The sequence below is a fragment of the Malus sylvestris genome, chromosome 15 (assembly GCF_916048215.2).
Source record: "Malus sylvestris chromosome 15, drMalSylv7.2, whole genome shotgun sequence".
Classification (NCBI taxonomy): domain Eukaryota; kingdom Viridiplantae; phylum Streptophyta; class Magnoliopsida; order Rosales; family Rosaceae; genus Malus; species Malus sylvestris.
This window is the reverse complement of record NC_062274.1, coordinates 41,193,832-41,214,894: the sequence shown is the minus strand read 5'-3', so window position 1 is coordinate 41,214,894 and position 21,063 is coordinate 41,193,832. Positions and strand designations below refer to the sequence as shown.

The window sequence follows — 21,063 nt, the reverse complement described above, 5'->3', positions numbered from 1 at the left end:
GTGTTTTGGATGAGGTGGATCTTCATCTAATCTTGAAAATGGGGAAGATAGGTCGTTGTTTTCACTGGTAGTGAATGAGTTTAGGTGCTTTGGGCCTAATGGAGATGGAATACTGTTTGCGTTGGGATGTGTGAGTAGCCTTTTCTCTTGTTTGTGTTGTCTCTCAAATTTGGGGTGGACTAGTTGCTAGTTGGATTCCCTTTGTGATACTAGTATAATTGTTCTTAATTTTATATCTGAACCATCATTTTTTGAAATGATATTATTTTGCTACTTCTGTAATTTCCCATGAAGTACAATGAAATTCTCTTTTCTTATGAACAAAAGAACAATAGTCTTGTAAAAGTAAAGCCAAAAGATGTGCACCAACTTGACATATTAAGATACAAAATAGACCATCTATCTTCATCTCATTGTTACATGAATAATTCAAGCGATTTCAAGTTAAGATATATAGACTTCAAATTTGGATTTTTTTTTTGTTAGCCTTATTATATGGTATTGAGCAAGTATTTGGTAAATGAGAGATTGGTAATGCTGCTAAATGATATATACCGCATGGTTGTTTTCGACTATTTTCTACACATGAAAATTTTATGAGTTTAATGGAATTTTCAAAGCTTAAACTATCTTAAATATTGGATTAAATATAGGAAACTTTAACGAAAAGCACATGGTACTGTTCACTTTAACGAAAAACCACATTTTTACACAAAAAAGTCAATCCTGGTACTATTCACTTTACCCTTTATTTTGTCCTTATCATTAAAACTCAAAGTTTTCAAGCTCTTTTCATTAGTTTTCCATTAAATATATGAAATTTTTTAAAGAACGAGCATGCCTACGAAAATTCGCGAGTAGAAAGCCAAATAATTTTTATGGTTTCATTTTAAGAAATAATGATTGTACCAATGTTCAGTTTTAAAAATAGTGATAGTACCCGTGTTTAGTTCTAGAAATTGTTAGTGTTTAGTTTATGAAATAGTGATAGTACTAGTATTCAGTTTAAGAAATAGTCAATGCTCACTTTAAGAAATAGTGATATTGTCGTGTTTAGTTATGGAAATAGTTAGTGGTCAGTTTATGAAATAGTGATAGTACCAGTGTTCAGTTTAAGAAATAGCCAATGTTCAATTCTAGAAGTAGTCTGTATTCAGTTTAAGAAATAGTGATAGTACCAGTGTTCAGTTTACGAAATAGTGATAGTACCAGTGTTCAGTTTAAGAAATAGTTATTGCTCACTTTAAGAAATAGTGATAGTATTGTGTTTAGTTCTAGAAATAGTTTGTGGTCAATTTATAAAATAGTGATAGTACCAGTGTTCAGTTTAAGAAATAGTCAATGTTCAATTTTAGAAATAGTCTTTATTCAGTTTAAGAAATAGTGATAGTATCAGTGTTCAGTTTACGAAATAGTAATAGTACCAATGTTCAGTTTAAGAAATAATCGGTGCTCACTTTAAGAAATAGTGATAGTATCGTGTTTAGTTCTAGAAATAGTTTGTGGTTAGTTTACAAAATAGTGATAGAACCAGTGTTCAGTTTAAGAAATAGTCAATGTTCAATTCTAGAAATAGTCTATGTTCAGTTTAAGAAATAGTGATAGTACAATTGTTCAGTTTACAAAATAATGATAGTATCAGTGTTCAGTTTTAGAAATAGTCGGTGTTCACTTTAAGAAATAGTGATAGTCAATGTTCATTTTCATTAAAAGAAGATCAATTTCTCTTATTGATATGTATCAACAAGTTCATAGGGATTTTGAGTGGCTGATTTTCCGCGTCATACTAAAACTCAACGTGTCTTACATCACCTTCAATGTTTATAAGGCCTAGTATAGAATAGTTATGTTCTTCTTTTTGTTAAATAATAATATAGGATGATTTTTTGGTTAAATTAAACTTAGTCCAAGCCCATTTCATTAAAGCTCCTGTTTTTTTTAATTGTTTTTTAGTTAAATTCGTTTTTAATATTTTTGGTCATAAAATCAACTTCTTCCAAACTTTGTTTTCAAATAATTAATTAAGATTTGGTATTTACATAAATTATTCATTCAATCCTTGTGGAGAACAACCTTACTTGAGTTGTTATACTACGATAACCTTGTACTCTTGCAAATATTTTTAAGTGTTTTTATCTCTACTTTTGCAGGTGGTAAAAATCCCTATCATGCATCAATTTTACTATTTGCATTCCCTTAATTTTTACTCGTTTTATCTATTATTACGGTAAGTAAATTACAAACAATTAAATGAATACATATAATCTCAGCTTCACTTTGTAAATTTTATACATCTGGATTTCTCATGTACTTGAGCCACATACCAGCCATCACTCTTGATGAAATGCTCCACAACAAATCCTGACCTTTGGATGCTACATGATGTTTGCCCTTCTTCCCTGCGGCTGCTTTCACCAATCCATAAGAAATCAACCACTGCATTGCAGTTAGCCTCTGCCTCTCACTATCCCATGCATTCCTCTTCCCTCATTTTGTCCTCACTTTCAACCCTCCCACATGCATGGTTGTCACTTTGAATCTCTTTTCCTCCTCATTGACGGCGCCATCAGCTTTCGTTGCATAAATAAGCGCTATCATAGGGCCTCAAACCGCCTCATACCGCCTTAAGGGATCCCTCAGCTAAACAAGCACTGCCAGTGTGATTGTCTCCGGCTGGTTCCCATCTTGTAAGCTATCCGAATTGGCCACGCTGTGGTCTTTGATCCAGTCGTTGGGTGATATTGAAGAAGCCAGCGGTTCGTTTTGAAGTACTTTTACACCACTTGAATTTGTGAAACTATTGTTTATTGGTGAAACATCGAATGAGGCTTCTTCCTCAGCCATTTCAGCTTGGATTTTCAAAGATTCAAATGCCATGGCCTCGATTTTCTGCATAGTGAATGTGAGAATCTCCTCTACTTTCAATGAGTTCTCGTTCACATTCCAAATCCCAGTCGAAATCCTTTCCTTCCTGCCTGTGCTTAATGCATTTGCCATTGTTTTAACGGCGACAATTGTTTTAACAGCGCTCGAGCTAGCGCCTTCTTTGTTCCTTCCTTGAACAATCGTGGATGCAACACCTTTAAAAGCAATCTGCTCTGCGATTTTATCCATCAGTTCATCCAATGCCATCAAATTCATAATCTGAGAATTTAGCTCATCAAGTCCAATAGCTGCAATCCTTTGAAACAATTCGAATCCACTCATTGACTGATCCCATTGATGTGAAAAATAAGTTAACACACAAAATTAAACCCTCTTTTTATCAATTGTAGCAAAGTATGTAAGTAGGGATCGTTCTAAACCGGGGATTAGGAGAGATTGCTAAACACTTGAAAACTGACTTAGAAATGTAAAAACAAAGTTTAAAACACTAGATTAGACTCAAAGAATGCAAAACTCATGTTTAAAATACTAAAATAAACCAATAACTCAAAACAGCAACTAAAAGACTCAAAACTGCCTTAAAAACACTTTCTGGGCAGTTTTGAACACAAAGCACCAATTTGGACGAATTTGGGTTTTAACTTGTACCAAAACACTTAAAAACATAAACCAACACACTTTCTAACTAATCTAGGACTTCAAAATAAATGGGGAATTGATTTGGACGAAAATGAACTAAATGGACAGATTGCAAGGAAAACAGATTGTAATAGAAACAGATTGTAACACAAAGTTATGAATAATCAATGGATGATGGAATGGCTAAGGGGTTCTTCTCCACACATGAAATATATGCAACCTAAATCAATTTTTAGTTATCAATTTAATAAGTTATGAATCTCGACACTCCAAGTTAATTAGGTCCGCTTAAATTAACCTTCAGATTTCCCTAGAATCATTAAATTGGATGAATATGCATCGCAAACAAATTATTCCCAACAAGTTCTTTATACGAACAACATGATAAAGACACAAGTTAGAATCATTACGTTCTTTGGAAATCATAAGCATCGACAAGGCATTCGTAACTATGAAAAGCATGATACTCTTGCCAGGAATCTACTTAACACGATTGTGACTAGCGACCTTCACTACTTACGAATATAAATTCATAACGATTAGGTGAAACAAACTTATATCCTAGCATCAAATTCAAGCATGCAAATTAAGCGTGCACTCTCAACCAACATACAAGAATAAGTTCTAAATCAAACGGTTAAGCAAATTGTATTCACGACTTATACAACGATAACTGAAAGTAATCAACTTATTTCACATATATAATCATGGTTTTGAATCCACCCTTAGCCAAAACGAAATTAGCCAATCATACTTAAAGCAAAACAAAGATTACATGAATTAGACATTAAAATCCAAAGAAAGAAAACACCTAGAATGCTCCAACTTGGCAGCAAGTGCATCCAAGATTCCTCCTTTCCCTTGCTTGTGGCAGATTAGTTTGTGGACAGGTTTGGGTAGTTCTATGGTGCAGAAAGGTTTATGGTGAGTGTAGAGGAGTGTTTGATGGTGGAAGGGTGGTGGAGAACTTCGGCAAAGAGGGTGGAAGAAGGTGGAGTGGCTGTGATATTTTCTGGGCACTAGAATGGTGTTTTTGGGGTGTTTTGCTGCCTAGGTTGAGTATGGACGAATTTCTGTGATGAATGGTGAATATGAGAGTGTGAACCCTTTGCCAAGGGGTGTAAACATGTATATATAGGCCCCAAAAACCCTAGAGAATCAGATTGGGCAGTGGGGAAAATGCACAGCAAGGAGGGTGAATTTGTGGTGTGCAATGGTCCAAGGATGAAAATGGAGCAATGATGCAAAGTATGGAGGGTAAAATGGAGTGGTATTTTAGCTAGGGAGCATGAATGATTGTGTTCATTGCATGGAAATGAAAAGGGGAGGTGAAATGTTTCAGAAATTAGTCAAAGGTGCAGCAACATGTGTTGCACACAGCATTGGATCCCAAATGTGGATGATGGAGCATCAATTGGTGCATGGAATGGTTGTGAAAGTTGTGTGAAATCTGATGGGTGAAGGGAACAAGAGGTATGCAGCAATTGAGTGTGATAATTGAGTGAATTGAGGCATGAAATCAGAAATATTTTAGGGGACAAGGATGATTAAGCATGCATGGGAATCCAAAGGGAATGCTATGTGGTTACACGGCAAGGAGTGGGTGTTCTTTTGTGGCTGAATTCTTGATCCTTTGTACATTAATTCTTCACATTCTTAGCCTCTTTAATTCTTCAATTTCGTCCAAACCTTGGTTCCAAATAGGTGACATGCATTCCAAGGAGCATTTTGCTCCAAAATGCTCCAAAATGCATCTTCTTGCCTACTTTGTCCTTAAAATCTGAAAACACACGAAAATGACTTTAAACACTAAAATAACTAAAGAGACACGACATAAATGCACAAGAACAAGCCAACTAAGTCGCATAAATATGCTCCTATCAAATTCCCCCACACTTAGCTTTTGCTAGTCCTCGAGCAAAACAAAATAACTAAACAAAACCAAACCAACAAAATGAACAAAATCCAACCTAAGCCTTCCAACGTTTGCCTCAGGGATTTCCAATGCACATGTCATGTTAAAAATTGTCATCCCCACAGATTTTAGTTGTCTTCACACTTAAGCACATACTTAATCATAGTCACCACTTACTTGTTCGCAATTAATCGATTAAAACAATGTTTTTGATGTAGTAACATGCCTTAGAGAATTTACTCAAGTCCTTACAAAGTATGCACTCAATTTTCACTCAGATTTTCTAACTACACACACTATACTAGTCATATGTGAGAAGATTGATGTAAACATGAAAACGAACGCTCACATATATGTATTACAAAGAAAGCGATTTCTGGAGCATGTTTAGATATGATCTCATGAATGGAATGCTACTACTTAGATGCGAGAACCAGTGACACCATATGCTCATATCAATTTCAAACTCCACATATTGAACCGCATGACACTCAAGATGAAGTTAAGGGTTGTAACGGGGCTTGGGGTGATGGCTAACAAATGAAGGATAATGATAACAATCGTTCTTAAAGCAATAGCAAGCAAAGTAATGAAATTGAAACTTAGAATTCACTTAGATTGCATAAATAAGCTTTTAGACACGAAGGGAAAATTCAAGCAATATTTAGGGCCGAATTCTATGTTTTAGACCCTTTCTTCAACAAGCAGCACTTTAAAACTCTTTTTTTCACATATTTTTCAACTCCCTTTTTTTTTTTTTTTTTTTTTTTCTTTTCTCAATTCTTCTTTTCTTTTCAACAAGCATAATAACTCACACTTCCCCCACACTTGATTTCTGCCATACATTAATCAAAAGAAATTCAATTTGAATCATGCTTTACTATGCTTCAAGAACAAGGGTATGGATGGTCCTAAACTAGGCTAGGTAAGGATAATGTGGTTTAACAAAGAATGTAGGCTATCAAGGCTCAATGGGGTTAACTTAAACATATAACGATATGGGATACATGGCAGTTTGGCTTTGGTGGTGGTAACTACACAACTTCATCTTGAATATGTGTTATGCAAATCAATAGCATGCTTTGAATGAAATAGGCATGAGTTCTAGCATTTGGAACTAAATGATGAAACGCCTTCTAAGTAATAACCAAGCAAAGAATAATGAGATCATGCAACGACTTTAGAAAACAATAATGCACAGATTTTAACTCTCCAAATAAACATTTAGGCTCAAGTCTCACAAGGTTGTAGCGTTAGTTTGAGTTCCTTCCTTCAAGCATGTTACAAAAACTAATTTTTTCTTTTCTTTTATGATTACATGTGATTTCATAAGTTATAACCACAACCAAGCATAAATAAAGAGTAAATCAAACTTTCATCCATGTTTATAACTCTCTTTAAAAGTCATGCAATTACAAACCGAATCCTCATCATTGTGTTGGAAGGTACCCTAAGACACAAATAAGCACACAAAAACAACTCTTTTTGGGATTTTCAAAACAATTTTTCAAATTTTATGAATTTTCGGATTTTTATGTCAAAACACACTGAAACACTCCAAAATAGCTTAAAAATACTTAAAACAGCAAGGAACAACACTAGAAGTAATGGGTGATAATTTTCTACGAATTTTATGCAAAACACTAGTTACCCCCTACACTTAAATCAAACATTGTCCTCAATGTTTCAAGCATATACTCACACAAAAACAAGCAACGAATAACAGAACAAATATAGCAAAGTAAACAAAAAAAAGTAGACAGAGTAGAGGTTAAGAACGCAAATCTGGTTTTTGAGATAGATGATCTTGGTGACTTTCCACAGCTTTGATCTTGAACTGGTTTGGAATTCTGAGCGGGGAATATCAGAGTGCAGTCTGCATTCTTCTCTGCTTGTTTTTTCTGCACGGCGGGCAGGCACGAGGTAAATGTGTTGGTCTGTTTCTTTCTTCAATCTTTCCAAGTGCCCACCTCTTGCTCTCTTTCTCCTTGTCCTTAGTTGAGGATGAATCAGCACGTTGTCTCCACATGCTTCGAGGTATCATCTTCACTTCCCTTATAAGTGAGAGACAAAGCGAAAGCATAAGATGATGAGTACTCGAGAGCAAAAACTGGCTGGAGAAAGGACAGGGAGAAAGCATGATATAAGATACTCTTGCTCTTAACCCTTATGATATGAAATACTTGTGCTCTGGATGGGTTGTTTGCAGGGGTATCCCAGGGGATGAAAAATACAGAGTGACTCGAGAGGGTTTGTTGGAAAGCCATTTCAGAGAGGATGAAGGGTTAAGTGAGGCTGAAAGTTGGGTGAGACTGCTTCAAATTGAAGTTCAACATTTATAGAATTTTCTTAATGGCTGGGAAGGCATTGTTCCATTACTCGTGTCGGCAAGCCTGGGATAATTTAACAGTAGTTTTCACGTGCATTCCGCTTCTCCAAAAATTTTCGACAGATTGCGCGTGATTTATGATGCGTAAAATAACTAAGCACACAAATTAAACCCTCTTTTTATCAATTGTAGTAAAGTATGTAAGTAGGGATCGTTCTAGGCCGGGGATTAGGAGGGATTGCTAAATCACTTGGAAACTGACTTGAAAACGTGAAAACAAAGTTTAAAACACTAACTAGACTCAAAGAATGCAAAACTATACTTTAAAACACTAAAACAAACCAAAAGACTCAAAACAGCCCCTAAACACTCAAAACTACCTTAAAAACTCAATCTGGGCAATTTTGGGACTCTCACACAAACTTGGACAAATTTTGGTTTTCTAATGAACTAAAACACTTAAAAACATAATCTAAGACAAGTTCTAATTAATATGACTCAAAGAAATAAGATGGGGTTGATTTTCGACGAAAATAATTAAATTAAGACAAGAACAAAGTAAACAAATTCTTAGACAAATTTGGGTGAATCAAAACACTCTAACACACAACCAAAACAGAAATTAAACACTTTGAAACAATAAAGTAAAAGGGGGATTTTGGTTTTAATGAATTTGAAAACAAAACAAACTTTGTAAAACAAAACAGATTGTAAGTGAATTTGAATGAAACTTATGGATGGAAGATTAGCTAGGAGGTTCTTCTCCACATATGTCACACTTGCATACAAAACGATTTCCAGTTGCTTTTCGATAAGCTATGAATACTCAACGCCCCAAATTAACCGTGAATTGCACTAATTAACCCTCAGTTTTTTCCACAAGTTATTAGGTTGGATGATTGCATACGACAACCCAAAACATTCCCTACAAGTTCCCTACATGAATTGCATAATAGAGATACAAGCAAGAATCATTAAGTTCTATGAAAAACATAAGCATTGACGAGGCACTCGTTACTATGATTTGCATGAAACTTATGCCAAGAGTTTACTTAACGTGATTGTGACTAGCAACCTTCACTACTTGTGAATATAAGTTTATAACGATTAGGTGAAACTCCCTTATATTCTAGCGTCAAATTCATGCATGAAAATTAAGCGTGCACTCTTAACCAACATACACAAATTAGTTTTTATATGAACGGATAAGTAAATTGAATTCACAACTTATGAATCACAACTGGATGTAATCAAATCATATTGCAAGTATGAACATAGTTTCGAATCACCCCCTAACTAAGAGGGGTTTAGTTCCTCATACTCACAAAGCAAAGATACATAAAATTAGACATTAAAATCAAAGGAAAGAAAACACCTAAAATGCTCCAACTTGGTAGCAAGTGCATCCAAGATTCCTCCTTTCCCTTGCTTGCGGCAGATTGGGTTATGGACAGATTTTGGGTAGTTTTATGATGTAGAATGGATGGGGAATGGTATGGAAGGGTTTAGGGTGAGTGTGGAGGAGTGTTTGATGGTTGGAGGGTGGTGGAGAACTAGGCAAAGAGGGTGGAAGAAGGTGGAGTGGCTGTTATGTTTTCTAGGCACTAGAATGGTGTTTTTGGGGTGTTTTGCTTCCTAGGGTGTGTATGGACGAATTTTTGTGATAAAATGATGAATATGGGGGATTGTCATTTGGCCAAGGGGTGTAAACATGTATTTATAGGCCCCAAAAACCTTAGAAAATCAGGTTAGGTTAAGGATGAAATGCATGGCAATTTGTGTGTGTGGTGTGCAATGGTCCAAGGGTGAAAATGAAGTAATGATGCAAAGTGTGAAGGGTAAAATGGAGTGGTGTTGTAGCTAGGGAGCATGAATGATTGTGTACATTCCATAGAGATGGAAATGGAGGTGAAATGTGTCAACAAATGGGTCAAAGGTGCAACAACATGTGTTGCACATGGCATTGGATTCCAAATGTGAATGATGGAGCATCAATTGGTGCATGTAATGGATGTAAATGTTGTCTAAAATCTAATGAGTGAAGGGAACAAGAGGTATCAAGCAATTGAGTGTAATAATTAAATGAATTGAAGCATGAAATTAGAAATTATGTAGGGGACAAGAGTGATCAAGCATGGCATGGAATCCAAAGGGAATTCTATGTGGTTTGCATGGCAAGGAATGCAAGTTGGGGTGACAGATTTTTGGGCTGTTTTCTTCATCTTTTGGACCATAATTCTTCATATTCTTGGCCTCTTTAGTTCTCAAATTCGTCCATCCACTTTGGCCCATGCATTTGCTATCCATTCCAAGCCCGAAACATGCTCCAAAGGCCTCCAAAATGCATCTTCTTGCATACTTTGTACTTAGAGTCTGAAAACACACAAAAATAACTTTAAACACTAAAATAACTAAGGAAATACAACGTAAATGCACAAGAACAAGCTAACTAAGTCGCATAAATATGCTCCTATCAATTTACGCAACGCAGATGTGCAAATTGACAGATGCTGACACGTCTCGATAAAGCAGAGGCCTCTTTAATATCCAGAATTTACGCTTCGAGTTCTGAGCTTCGTTGAGGGCAGAGATTGCATGTGACAAGTGCTGACGAGGCTGAGAGAGACAGATGGTTGGAATCGGTGCTTCGACAGACTGCCCATGATTTTCGCAAAGCTGAGTTGCGTGTGATGGGTGCTGACGAGGCTGAGACAGTTGACACTCTTCGATATCTGGAATTGGTGGTTTGTGAGCAAGCCCAACTTTTGAGAAAGCTGGCGCCTCTTCGATCTCTGAATAGCTTCTTCGATTTCTGAGCTCACCTCTTCGATCTCTGAAATCCCATTGCGTGCTGATTTTTATAGAGATATGCAGGACGTTCAAAGCACTCTTGAATTTCTGTCTGTAAAAACTCCCGTTTTGCACTTTTACGATCTTGACTTGTCCGATCTCCTCTTTCTTTAACACTTCTGAAAAATGTCTGGCCCTTCCGACCGTCGGTGATGAAAAATGACATGACTGCTGCGGTGGTGGCCCGGAACCTTGTCATCCCCAGAGATAACAGACTGCTCGCTAGACGGTCTGATGAATTGGCGGTTAAGGAGTCTCTGGCTCTTAGCGTGCAGTGTGCGGGTTCTGTGTCCAACATGGCCCAACGCCTATTTGCTCGAACCGGTCACGTTGAATCGTTGGCGGCTGAAATACAGAGTCTCAAAGAGGAGATTAGAGGACTCAAGCATGAAAATAAATAATTGCACAAGCTTGCACACAATTATGCCACAAACATGAAGAGGAAAATTGACCAGCTGCAGGAAACTGATTGTCAGATTTTACTTGATCACCGGAGGTTTGTGGGTTTGTTCCAACAGCATCTGCCTTCGTCTTCTTGGGCGGCACCGCGTAGTGAAGCTCCAACTGATCAACCTCCGATACCTCCTCCTTCTGTGGCCCCACCGACTGCTGAGACTTCGCCGACTACTGTAACTCCGCCGACTACTGCGACCTCTCCCAAGCAGCCTTTGTGAAGGCTCCCTCTTGTATTATGCTATGTTTCTTTATTTCCCAGTTTCCTGTTCATTTCCATGAAGTTTAATGTTAAAATCCTTTGCATATTTGTTAATGTTTCAAAATAGAAAGTCACAACCAAAAATAATTAAACAAGTAATAAAATTGACAATCAAGCAGAATAAATGGGTTGCCTCCCTTAAAGCGCTTGCTTTAACGTCTTCCAGCCGGACGATGAACACCTTCACTTCTCCTTGGAACCCACGGTATGCAGTGGGATCTCCTCCACAACATGCTCCACAAAGTGCTCGTAGTATGGCTTCAAGCGATGTCCATTCACCTTGAATTCTTGCCCGGTTCTCAAGCTCTAAATTTGGACTGCACCATGCACAAAAAGATTAGTAACAACAAACGGGCCAACCCACTTGGAACGTAACTTACCAGGGAATAGACGAAGGCGGGAGTTGAACAATAACATTTTCTGCCCAATTTCGAAAATCTTGCCTCTGAGCATCTTATCATGGAATGCCGTGGTCTTCTCTTTGTAAATTCTAGCATTCTCATAAGCTTCATGCCTTATCTTATCAAGTTCACTCAATTGAAGCTTTCGATGAATTCCGGCTTGGTCCACATTCAAATTGAAGGTCTTGATGGCCCAATGTGCTCTATGTTCTAATTCCACGGGAAGATGACATGGCTTGCCATACACAAGCCGAAAAGGAGACATACCAATAGGGGTTTTGTAAGCCGTTCGATACGCCCATAATGCATCATCCAACCGTAAGCTCCAATCTTTTCTATTTGGCCCAACGGTCTTCTCCAAAATCTGTTTGATCTCACGATTCGACACCTCGGCTTGGCCATTGGTTTGGGGGTGGTAAGGTGTGGAGACCTTATGCGTCACATGGTACTTCTTGAGTAATGCCTCAATGGTACGGTTGCAAAAATGAGACCCGCCATCACTGATTAGCACCCTAGGCATCCCAAACCTAGAAAAGATATTAGTTTTCACAAAATCTGCCACAACTTTAGAATCGTTAGTTCGAGTGGCTTTCGTTTCCACCCACTTGGAAACATAATCAACGGCAAGTAATATGTAAGTGAAACCAAAAGATGAAGGAAAAGGACCCATAAAATCGATACCCCAAACATCAAAGATTTCAACAACAAAGATGGGTACCTGCGGCATTTGATCTTTTTGGCCAATATTACCTGTCCTTTGGCATCGATCACATGTTAAACAAAAGGTTCTAGCATCTTTAAACAAAGTAGGCCAATAAAAACCACATTCAAGAACCTTAAAAGCTGTCCTTTGGGTGCCAAAGTGACCCCCACATGCATATGTGTGACAAAAACTTAAAATTGAGTGAAAATCTGATTCATGCACACATCTTCTTATAACCTGATCTGAACAATATTTCCACAAGTATGGGTCATCCCAAACATAAAATCTAGCATCCTTTTTAAGTTTATCACGTTGGAATTTGTTTAGGGTGCTAGGAACTTGTTTAGTCACCAAATAATTCACCAAATCTGCGTACCAAGGAGCACTTACCTGAACGGACAAGAGTTGTTCATCCGGAAATGTTTCGGAGATGGGAAGATCCTCTTCTTCACGCACCAACCTGCTTAGGTGGTCGGCAACAACATTATCACTCCCCTTCTTGTCCTTGATTTCGATGTCAAACTCTTGAAGTAGAAGCATCCAACGAATGAGTCTAGGTTTAGCTTTTTTCTTGGTGAACAAGTACTTCAAGGCTGCATGGTCAGTGAAAACAATAACTTTAGTACCAATTAGATATGATCTAAATTTATCTAAAGCAAATACAACCGCCAAAAGTTCTTTTTCGGTTTTAGAATAATTCAACTGAGCATCATTCAAAGTGCGTGAAGCATAATAAATAACATGTGGCTGTTTATTTTTTCTTTGACCCAAAACAGCGCCAAGTGCATAATCCGATGCATCACACATCAATTCAAAGGGAATGGACCAATCTGGGGGAGTTATGATGGGTGCCGTGGTGAGGAGCTCCTTGAGATGCTTGAATGCATTCTCACATGCCTCGTTGAACTCAAATGACACATCCTTTTGTAGGAGACAGCATAAGGGTTGTGCAATCTTGGAAAAATCCTTGATAAATCGTCTATAGAATCCTGCATGACCAAGGAAAGAACGAACCTCTCTCACCGAAGTGGGAGAGGGTAAGTAGCGTACAAGATCTATTTTAGACTTATCAACTTCAATTCCACGTTCAGAGATAATATGACCCAAAACAATACCTTGTTTAACCATAAAATGGCATTTCTCCCAATTTAACACAAGGTTTGTTTCAACACAACGTTTCAAGATTAAAGTGAGATTATCCAAGCAATTATCAAATGAATTACCAAACACACTAAAATCATCCATGAATATCTCAATAATTCTCTCAACATAATCAGAAAAGATGCTAACCATACACCTTTGAAATGTGGCAGGAGCATTGCACAAACCGAATGGCATGCGTCGATATGCAAACGTTCCAAAGGGACAAGTAAAAGTGGTCTTTTCTTGATCAGCCGGGGCAATAACAATCTGATTATAACCGGAGTATCCATCAAGAAAGCAATAAAAGGAATGACCTGCTAACCTTTCGAGCATTTGATCTAGGAACGGTAATGGGAAGTGATCTTTCCTTGTGGTTGCGTTTAGCTTCCTATAATCAATGCACACTCGCCAACCAGTTTGAATCCAGGTGGGCACAAGCTCATTCTCCACATTCTCCACAACCGTCACTCCAGATTTCTTGGGTACACATTGGATAGGTGAAACCCAGCGGCTATCGGAGATGGGATAAATCACCCCACAATCTAGAAGTTTGATTATCTCCTTTTTCACCACTTCCATCATCGGAGGGTTAAGACGGCGTTGAGCCTCTCTAGTTGGTTTGGCCTCCTCCTCAAGAAATATGTGATGCATACAAGTCGTAGGGCTTATACCTTTAATATCGGCCAATGTCCAACCTAGGGCAGATTTGAACTCCTTCAAAACTTGAACTAGTTTCTCCTCTTCTTGTGCCGTGAGGGATGAGGAGATGATGGCAGGTAGTGTCTCGTTTTCCCCCAAAAAGATGTACTTCAAATGGCTTGGTAGGGGTTTGAGATCAAGTATAGGTGCCTGAATGATGGATGGAAGCAACTTGTTAGTCGAAATTGGAATGGAATCAAAGTTAGGAGACTTACCACCATGCTTAGGTAGTGACTCAAGGGCAGCAACCAACTCAAAAATTTCATCACTAGGGGGCACGGCATGGCCTAGTCCATGTATGCCGTGGGTTGCCCTAGAATCTGCCCCCTTGGTTGTGAGTTCCATTCCTCGTGTAATGACTTTTTCAAGCGCATCATCATTCAAATCTTCAAGATATCCCTGCGCCAAAGAGTCAATTATATCAATAGAGAAACATGAATGGTCCTCACTAGGGTACTTAATGGAATCAGAAAGATTAAAATTAACAACTTCCCCATCAAATTCCATGGACAACGTTCCACTATACACGTCAATCTTCGTCCGGGCCGTCTTCATGAATGGCCTTCCAAGGAGGATGGGCAATGAAGGAGCATGATCCGATTCATCCATTTCGAGCACATAAAAATCTGCTGGGAAGACTAAATGATCAACCTGCATCAAAACGTCTTCCAACACTCCTTTTGGATAAGCGTTAGATCTATCGGCCAATTGTATGATTACACCATCATGTTTCAACTCACCTAAGTTCATAGATACATAAATGGAGTATGGCATAACATTTATAGAGGCTCCTAAATCTAGCATGGCAGATTTGAAACGAGTGTTACCAATGACGCACGGAATTGTAAAGCTACCCGGATCTTTGCATTTGGGGGGTAGTTTGCGTTGCAAGATGGCGGAGACATTCTCACCTACCTTTACCACTTCCTTAGTCGCCATCCTCTTCCTAGTGGTGCACAACTCCTTCAAAAACTTGGCGTACCTCGGGACTTGCTTGATTGCATCCAACAAAGGTATGTTTACTTGAACTTTCCTAAATGTCTCAAGGATGTCCTTTTCAGCTTCCTCCTTCTTTGTTTGCATAAACCTACTAGGAAAAGGAGCATTCGAAGGAAAAACATTAGTAGGAACCGAATTTGACACATTCTTACCTTTATTGGCCGATTTGGACAGATTGGGGACATTAGAAACTTGCGGCAAAGGTGCTCCCATCTATGCCGTGAGTGGGCTTGCTTCCTCCTCTTCAAATTGAAGTTTTTCATCCTCTTTGTGACCTGTTTTTGATGAAGAACCTGCCCCAATCTCTTTTCCACTTCTCAAGAGTATGGCCTTTGCACTTTCAAAGCCTCCCTTCGGGTTTGGAATGGTAGAACTAGGAAGCCTTCCTTGGTCTCTAATCTGCCCAACAACCTCGGCAATCTACCCCATTTGTTTCTCTAGTTGGTCCACTCTTTTGTTTTGATTTTCCTGCCCATTAGTCAAAGTGGTTAGTAACTTAACAAGTGTATCATTATCCAAAGCATTACCTGAAGTATTTGGGGCAGATTGTGGTTGGACTTGAGGGGGTGCGTATGGTTTGTTGTAGAAGCCCGGGGGTTATTACCTAAAGCCTCCTTGTGGTTGGGCTTGTTGTGGCTCTCTCAATTTGAAGTTTGGATGGTCTCTCCACCCCGGATTATACGTGTTGGAATATGGATCATGTCTTGGCTGATTTTGGCTTTGAAACCTAATGGCATTAGCGCTCTCCCATCCACCATTCTCAATGAGTTGAGGACACTTTTCGGATGCATGTCCTTGGATAGAACATACGCCACACACCATGGGTCCTTGAATCTTCATTCCCCCGGCCATCTGTGAAACAAGAGAAGTAAGATTAGCTAACTGAGATTGAATATTGGAAGTGGAACTTACCTCATGCACTTGTTGCCGTGGGGGTCCTCTTTGGCCTACACCTTCGTATTGTTGAGCGTTCAACGCTCGATTAGCAATCAAGATTTTTGCAGCCATGGGCGTTTTGTCTACCAATGCTCCACCCGCCGAGGCATCGAGCATTTGACGTTCTAGTGGTAGGAGCCCTTCGTAGAAGTATTGCAAAAGCAATTCCTCCTTCATCTGATGCTGTGGACAAGAAGCAACAAGTGATTTAAATCGTTCATAATATGTAGGAAAAGATTCACCTTCATCTTGTTGAATTCCACTTATTTTTTTACGAAGAAGAATGATGCGAGAAGTTGGGAAAAACTTCTCCAGAAACGCCCTCTTCATACTCTCCCAAGATGTAACTGTACCGGGAGCCAACTCGTACAACCAATCCTTGGCTTTGTCCATTAAAGAGAACGGAAAAGCCTTCATCTTTAAAATACTTCCGTCAACGGTAACCGGAGTCATACTTGAGCACACCACTTCAAATTCTTTCAAATGTTTGTTCGGATCCTCCATGGACAGCCCATGGAACTTTGGAATGTGGTGGAGCAAACTTGACTTTAACTCGAACTCTTCGGTTTTACCTTGGGCAGCCATGGGATATTGGATACACAATGGTGCGGCATTATCCAAACCCGAGGCGGCAAGCTCCTTGAGCGTACGGTTGTCCATGGCTATACCTTACACTTCTCCACCCACTTGTGCCGTGGGATCCTCCTTGTGCTGTTGTTTCCTCCTTCTACTCAAAGTTCTCTCGAAGTCGTCGTCAAAGTCCAAAATATGCTCACGAATAGGTCGGGAACTTCGAGTCATGCACTAGTACCTAAAAACAAAGAAAACAAAACAAATCAGCAACTTAAACAGAAACTTAAACAAAATACAATAATTCGAAAGAAAACAATCCAAGAGATTAGAAAAGTTGCTAATCCCCGGCAACGGCGCCAAAATTTGATGTGAAAAATAAGTTAACACACAAAATTAAACCCTCTTTTTATCAATTGTAGCAAAGTATGTAAGTAGGGATCGTTCTAAACCGGGGATTAGGAGGGATTGCTAAACACTTGAAAACTGACTTAGAAATGTAAAAACAAAGTTTAAAACACTAGATTAGACTCAAAGAATGCAAAACTCACGTTTAAAATACTAAAATAAACCAATAACTCAAAACAGCAACCAAAAGACAAAACACTTTCTGGGCAGTTTTGAACACAAAGCACCAATTTGGACGAATTTGGGTTTTAACTTGTACCAAAACACTTAAAAACATAAACCAACACACTTTCTAACTAATCTAGGACTTCAAAATAAATGGGGAATTGATTTGGACGAAAATGAACTAAATGGACAGATTGCAAGGAAAACAGATTGTAATAGAAACAGATTGTAACACAAAGTTATGAATAATCAATGGATGATGGAATGGCTAAGGGGTTCTTCTCCACACATGAAATATATGCAACCTAAATCAATTTTTAGTTATCAATTTAATAAGTTATGAATCTCGACACTCCAAGTTAATTAGGTCCGCTTAAATTAACCTTCAGATTTCCCTAGAATCATTAAATTGGATGAATATGCATCGCAAACAAATTATTCCCAACAAGTTCTTTATACGAACAACATGATAAAGACACAAGTTAGAATCATTACGTTCTTTGGAAATCATAAGCATCGACAAGGCATTCGTAACTATGAAAAGCATGATACTCTTGCCAGGAATCTACTTAACACGATTGTGACTAGCGACCTTCACTACTTACGAATATAAATTCATAACGATTAGGTGAAACAAACTTATATCCTAGCATCAAATTCAAGCATGCAAATTAAGCGTGCACTCTCAACCAACATACAAGAATAAGTTCTAAATCAAACGGTTAAGCAAATTGTATTCACGACTTATACAACGATAACTGAAAGTAATCAACTTATTTCACATATATAATCATGGTTTTGAATCCACCCTTAGCCAAAACGAAATTAGCCAATCATACTTAAAGCAAAACAAAGATTACATGAATTAGACATTAAAATCCAAAGAAAGAAAACACCTAGAATGCTCCAACTTGGCAGCAAGTGCATCCAAGATTCCTCCTTTCCCTTGCTTGTGGCAGATTGGTTTGTGGACAGGTTTGGGTAGTTCTATGGTGCAGAAAGGTTTATGGTGAGTGTAGAGGAGTGTTTGATGGTGGAAGGGTGGTGGAGAACTTCGGCAAAGAGGGTGGAAGAAGGTGGAGTGGCTGTGATATTTTCTGGGCACTAGAATGGTGTTTTTGGGGTGTTTTGCTGCCTAGGTTGAGTATGGACGAATTTCTGTGATGAATGGTGAATATGAGAGTGTGAACCCTTTGCCAAGGGGTGTAAACATGTATATATAGGCCCCAAAAACCCTAGAGAATCAGATTGGGCAGTGGGGAAAATGTACAGCAAGGAGGGTGAATTTGTGGTGTGCAATGGTCCAAGGATGAAAATGGAGCAATGATGCAAAGTATGGAGGGTAAAATGGAGTGGTATTTCAGCTAGTGAGCATGAATGATTGTGTTCATTGCATGGAAATGAAAAGGGGAGGTGAAATGTTTCAGAAATTAGTCAAAGGTGCAGCAACATGTGTTGCACACAGCCTTGGATCCCAAATGTGGATGATGGAGCATCAATTGGTGCATGGAATGGTTGTGAAAGTTGTGTGAAATCTGATGGGTGAAGGGAACAAGAGGTATGCAGCAATTGAGTGTGATAATTGAGTGAATTGAGGCATGAAATCAGAAATATTTTAGGGGACAAGGATGATTAAGCATGCATGGGAATCCAAAGGGAATGCTATGTGGTTACACGGCAAGGAGTGGGTGTTCTTTTGTGGCTGAATTCTTGATCCTTTGTACATTAATTCTTCACATTCTTAGCCTCTTTAATTCTTCAATTTCGTCCAAACCTTGGTTCCAAATACTTGACATGCATTCCAAGCTCCATTTTGCTCCAAAATGCTCCAAAATGCATCTTCTTGCCTACTTTGTCCTTAAAATCTGAAAACACACGAAAATGACTTTAAACACTAAAATAACTAAAGAGACACGACATAAATGCACAAGAACAAGCCAACTAAGTCGCAAAAATATGCTCCTATCACCCATGGCAGAACAAACGGCTTTGATATCTGCATGGAAAGTTTTAAAGTGTCTTTCCTAGCTACCAAAGTATCAAACGGATTCATGGACGCCAAGTACCCTCCATCGCGCGTTTGAACCACGCACCCTAAGCTCTTTCCGAGATCAGGAAGGAAAACTTCTGCTGCTTCACACTCACCAGATTCCTCAGTCCCTTCAAGCTTGAGAGGAGGGATCTCACTTCGATTCAGTTTATATTCATTTAAGATCTCCTCCTCCTCAAGCATTTGAAGAAACTCCTTTGTTACATTTTCTTCATCCGCCTTCAATTTTTGTGATTTGATATCTTCTTCATCTTCATCCTTTTCGTCATTTTTTTCTTTCCCCATCAAAGACTCAAGAGCCTTAATCTGCTGTGCAATTGAATCAAGTTCTGTCAATCTTGTTGTATGCACTTTGTCATGCACAATTTCCTTCACAACCTCACTTGATGTTGCCGATTTTTTGCCAATAGACGTTTCGGATTGCTCCTCCCCATATTCCTCTTCCTTGTCTTGGAATTCAACTCCTTTATCCATTAGCTCAAAGTTTGGTAGATCAAGCTCCTCTACTTTTGGCGCTTCCGGTTCTTTTTCCTTCTGAGCTGTAGAAAAAGAAGATGATGATATAGGAACGGGGTTTGGTTCGTCAAGGTTAAGTTCATCAATCCATTGGAGATCAGTTGCTTTTCTTCCTTGTGAAGGTGTCTATGCTTCTCCTCTGCTGGAAAGTTTTGGACTAGGCACACTAAATGAAGTTTTTGATTGCTTCCTAGCAAAAGCAGATGATAAATTCTTGGACTTACCGGACTTCAAATCCTCAGCCTGACTGTAAATTCCAACTCCTTCATCATTCTCCATAATCTGAAACCCTAGTTTTAGAACAAGCTCACCACATTTTGCCTTCCCTAATAGTTTAAAACTTATATCCCATTGCCAAATTCATTGACCTTCGTGGCTTTTCTTAATGGATTCCAGAATCATCTTACTCAAATCCACATTGCTTTTCCCAAAATCAAGCTTCTCTGTATCAACTGCAAACAAATATACCCAGAAGGGTCTCGGCTCAAACTTCGTCTGATTTCCATGGCCGGAACTGTAATAAACATGGCACCGAAGGAAAAAGGTCTCTTCGAAATCAGCAATTCCTTGTGTTACCCTTGACATCATTGTTTAAACCGCTCCCTCTTTTGTTTCATTCTTTCTAACGCAGATAGAAAGTCTAAGGCCATTCATTGAAGCCAGAAGGCCTTGCGCGGTGGCAACTTCAACAGAAAATAAGAGCTCAGCTTCTGCATTCCAATGTGGGAAATAACGCGAATTGGTTTCCACTTCCAGATACCTTTTTTCTCAGTGGTGGCAGTTGCCTTATCGTCCAAGCTTCTTAGCTCCGGTGAATTATATTTCGTTGCCTTCTTGCCTCGATCCTTTTGCTCATCTTCCTCATCACTAGTAAGTTTTGGGCGGGAGTACCACGGGGACAAAGACATCCGCCTTCGTGATTTGTTGTTGAGTCTAATCTCCTGAACATTAGCCGGAACAAGTTCATCTTTAGAAGGTATGGTAAGAACTAAGCTTCTTGGAAGAACAAGGGAGGCAGTTCTTCGAGTACTAGTACTCGAAATGTGGGATGTGTAGAGTGACTTGCTAAGCACTTCAAGCTCTTCCAGAAGCTGAGTGTTGGAATTTCTCCAGTTGCTGGATGAAATTCAGCTGCCATT

At 38.8% G+C, this 21,063-nt stretch overlaps 1 protein-coding gene across 1 annotated transcript; it reads right to left on the bottom strand.

Moving 5' to 3' along the window:
* Positions 1–2,640: 2,640 nt before the first annotated feature.
* On the bottom strand, positions 2,641–20,512 carry LOC126602978 (protein PLASTID MOVEMENT IMPAIRED 1-like). Its single transcript, XM_050269766.1, has 6 exons — positions 20,293–20,512; positions 20,149–20,250; positions 19,391–19,947; positions 13,904–13,969; positions 12,829–12,942; positions 2,641–3,210 (listed from the first exon to the last, which is right to left on the bottom strand). Exons 1-6 carry the CDS (start codon positions 20,510–20,512, stop codon positions 2,641–2,643), a joined length of 1,629 nt encoding a protein of 542 aa, XP_050125723.1.
* Between the last annotated feature and the right edge of the window lie 551 nt (positions 20,513–21,063).